Here is a 1,010-nt window from a genome sequence, read left to right as displayed (position 1 = left end):
AAAATTTAATGATCAAAAGGAAAATGTAATGAAATGTGTTTGTGTGGTGCAGGTTTCTCTTTACTTAACTTCTCGTCACTCTTTACTCTTCTGTTCCTTTTCTTAAATACCTGTGCTGCAATTATCACGAAGAAAACTTTCCAAGGGTCTTCATGTTCGATTACGGGGAGTTCGTGCCAGGAGCCCTGAAGACGTCAAAGGACCCTTACTACAGGGCCCTCGGGGATAGGCTGGACCTCTTCCAGAACTACAATAACTCCGTATTCCCCATGCTGGACGGGACGTACGCTTATATCGAGAGCTTCTCTTATAACCGTATTCTTGTTTACGTGGAATATAAGGTATGAATCGTCGTAATTAATCACTAAGTCTCCGTGCTTTCTTTGTCTCAAAAAACTGTTTTGTTCCGTGTTCGTTTTTTCTTTGCTTCTCTTTCCCTCTATTTCTCAATCGCCCCCTCTCTTTCCCCTTCCATCCCCCTGTTTCTCCTCTACCCTTTACTCTCACATTAAACCTTCCTTCAGGTGGAGAACTCGTACATGTTAAGGGAGCAGCTGTACCCGGGCCACCTGTGCTGGTACTTCCAAAAGAACACGGCCTGGAAGTACAAGTTCGACCATGGCATACGACGTCTTGTGGAATCCGGTCTGATCGCACACTGGATCGAGGTAAAAAGTTCTTTCTCGCTCTTTCACTCTACGTGCTTTTACTCTTTTTTTATTCCTCCATTTTCTCCTGCCCATCCGTCTACCCCCCCCCCCCAAAAAAAAAAAAAGGGGTGGGTGGGGGGGTCTCTAAAGAATGAAAGCACGCTGTTTAAATTTTTTTGACTGCATATCTATCTATGTAGATTTATACAGACTGTTAAATTTCGGAGTGTTTTTACTTTTTCTTTATTTATTAGTTTCTTCATAGTTTCCGATCATTATGATATTTCTTTGCTTTTCCACCCGTTTTTTGTTTTCTTTAAAGCAAATGCAAATAAAGAAAAGGCAACAAAGAACAAGGGG

At 41.9% G+C, this 1,010-nt stretch overlaps 1 protein-coding gene across 1 annotated transcript in view; it reads left to right on the top strand.

The window, feature by feature from the left end:
• Positions 1-1,010, top strand: part of LOC119590506 (ionotropic receptor 21a-like) — a 3,989-nt gene that overhangs the window by 2,693 nt on the left and 286 nt on the right. Inside the window, exons 3-4 of the mRNA XM_037939156.1 lie at positions 146-341; positions 525-668. Of these exons, the coding sequence (XP_037795084.1) occupies positions 146-341; positions 525-668 (340 nt within the window). The remainder of the gene's footprint in view (positions 1-145; positions 342-524; positions 669-1,010) is intronic.

Source organism: Penaeus monodon, chromosome 27 (assembly GCF_015228065.2).
Source record: "Penaeus monodon isolate SGIC_2016 chromosome 27, NSTDA_Pmon_1, whole genome shotgun sequence".
NCBI classification, from domain to species: Eukaryota; Metazoa; Arthropoda; class Malacostraca; order Decapoda; family Penaeidae; genus Penaeus; species Penaeus monodon.
Note: the sequence above shows the minus strand (reverse complement) of the source record. Positions and strands in the feature narration are given on the sequence as shown.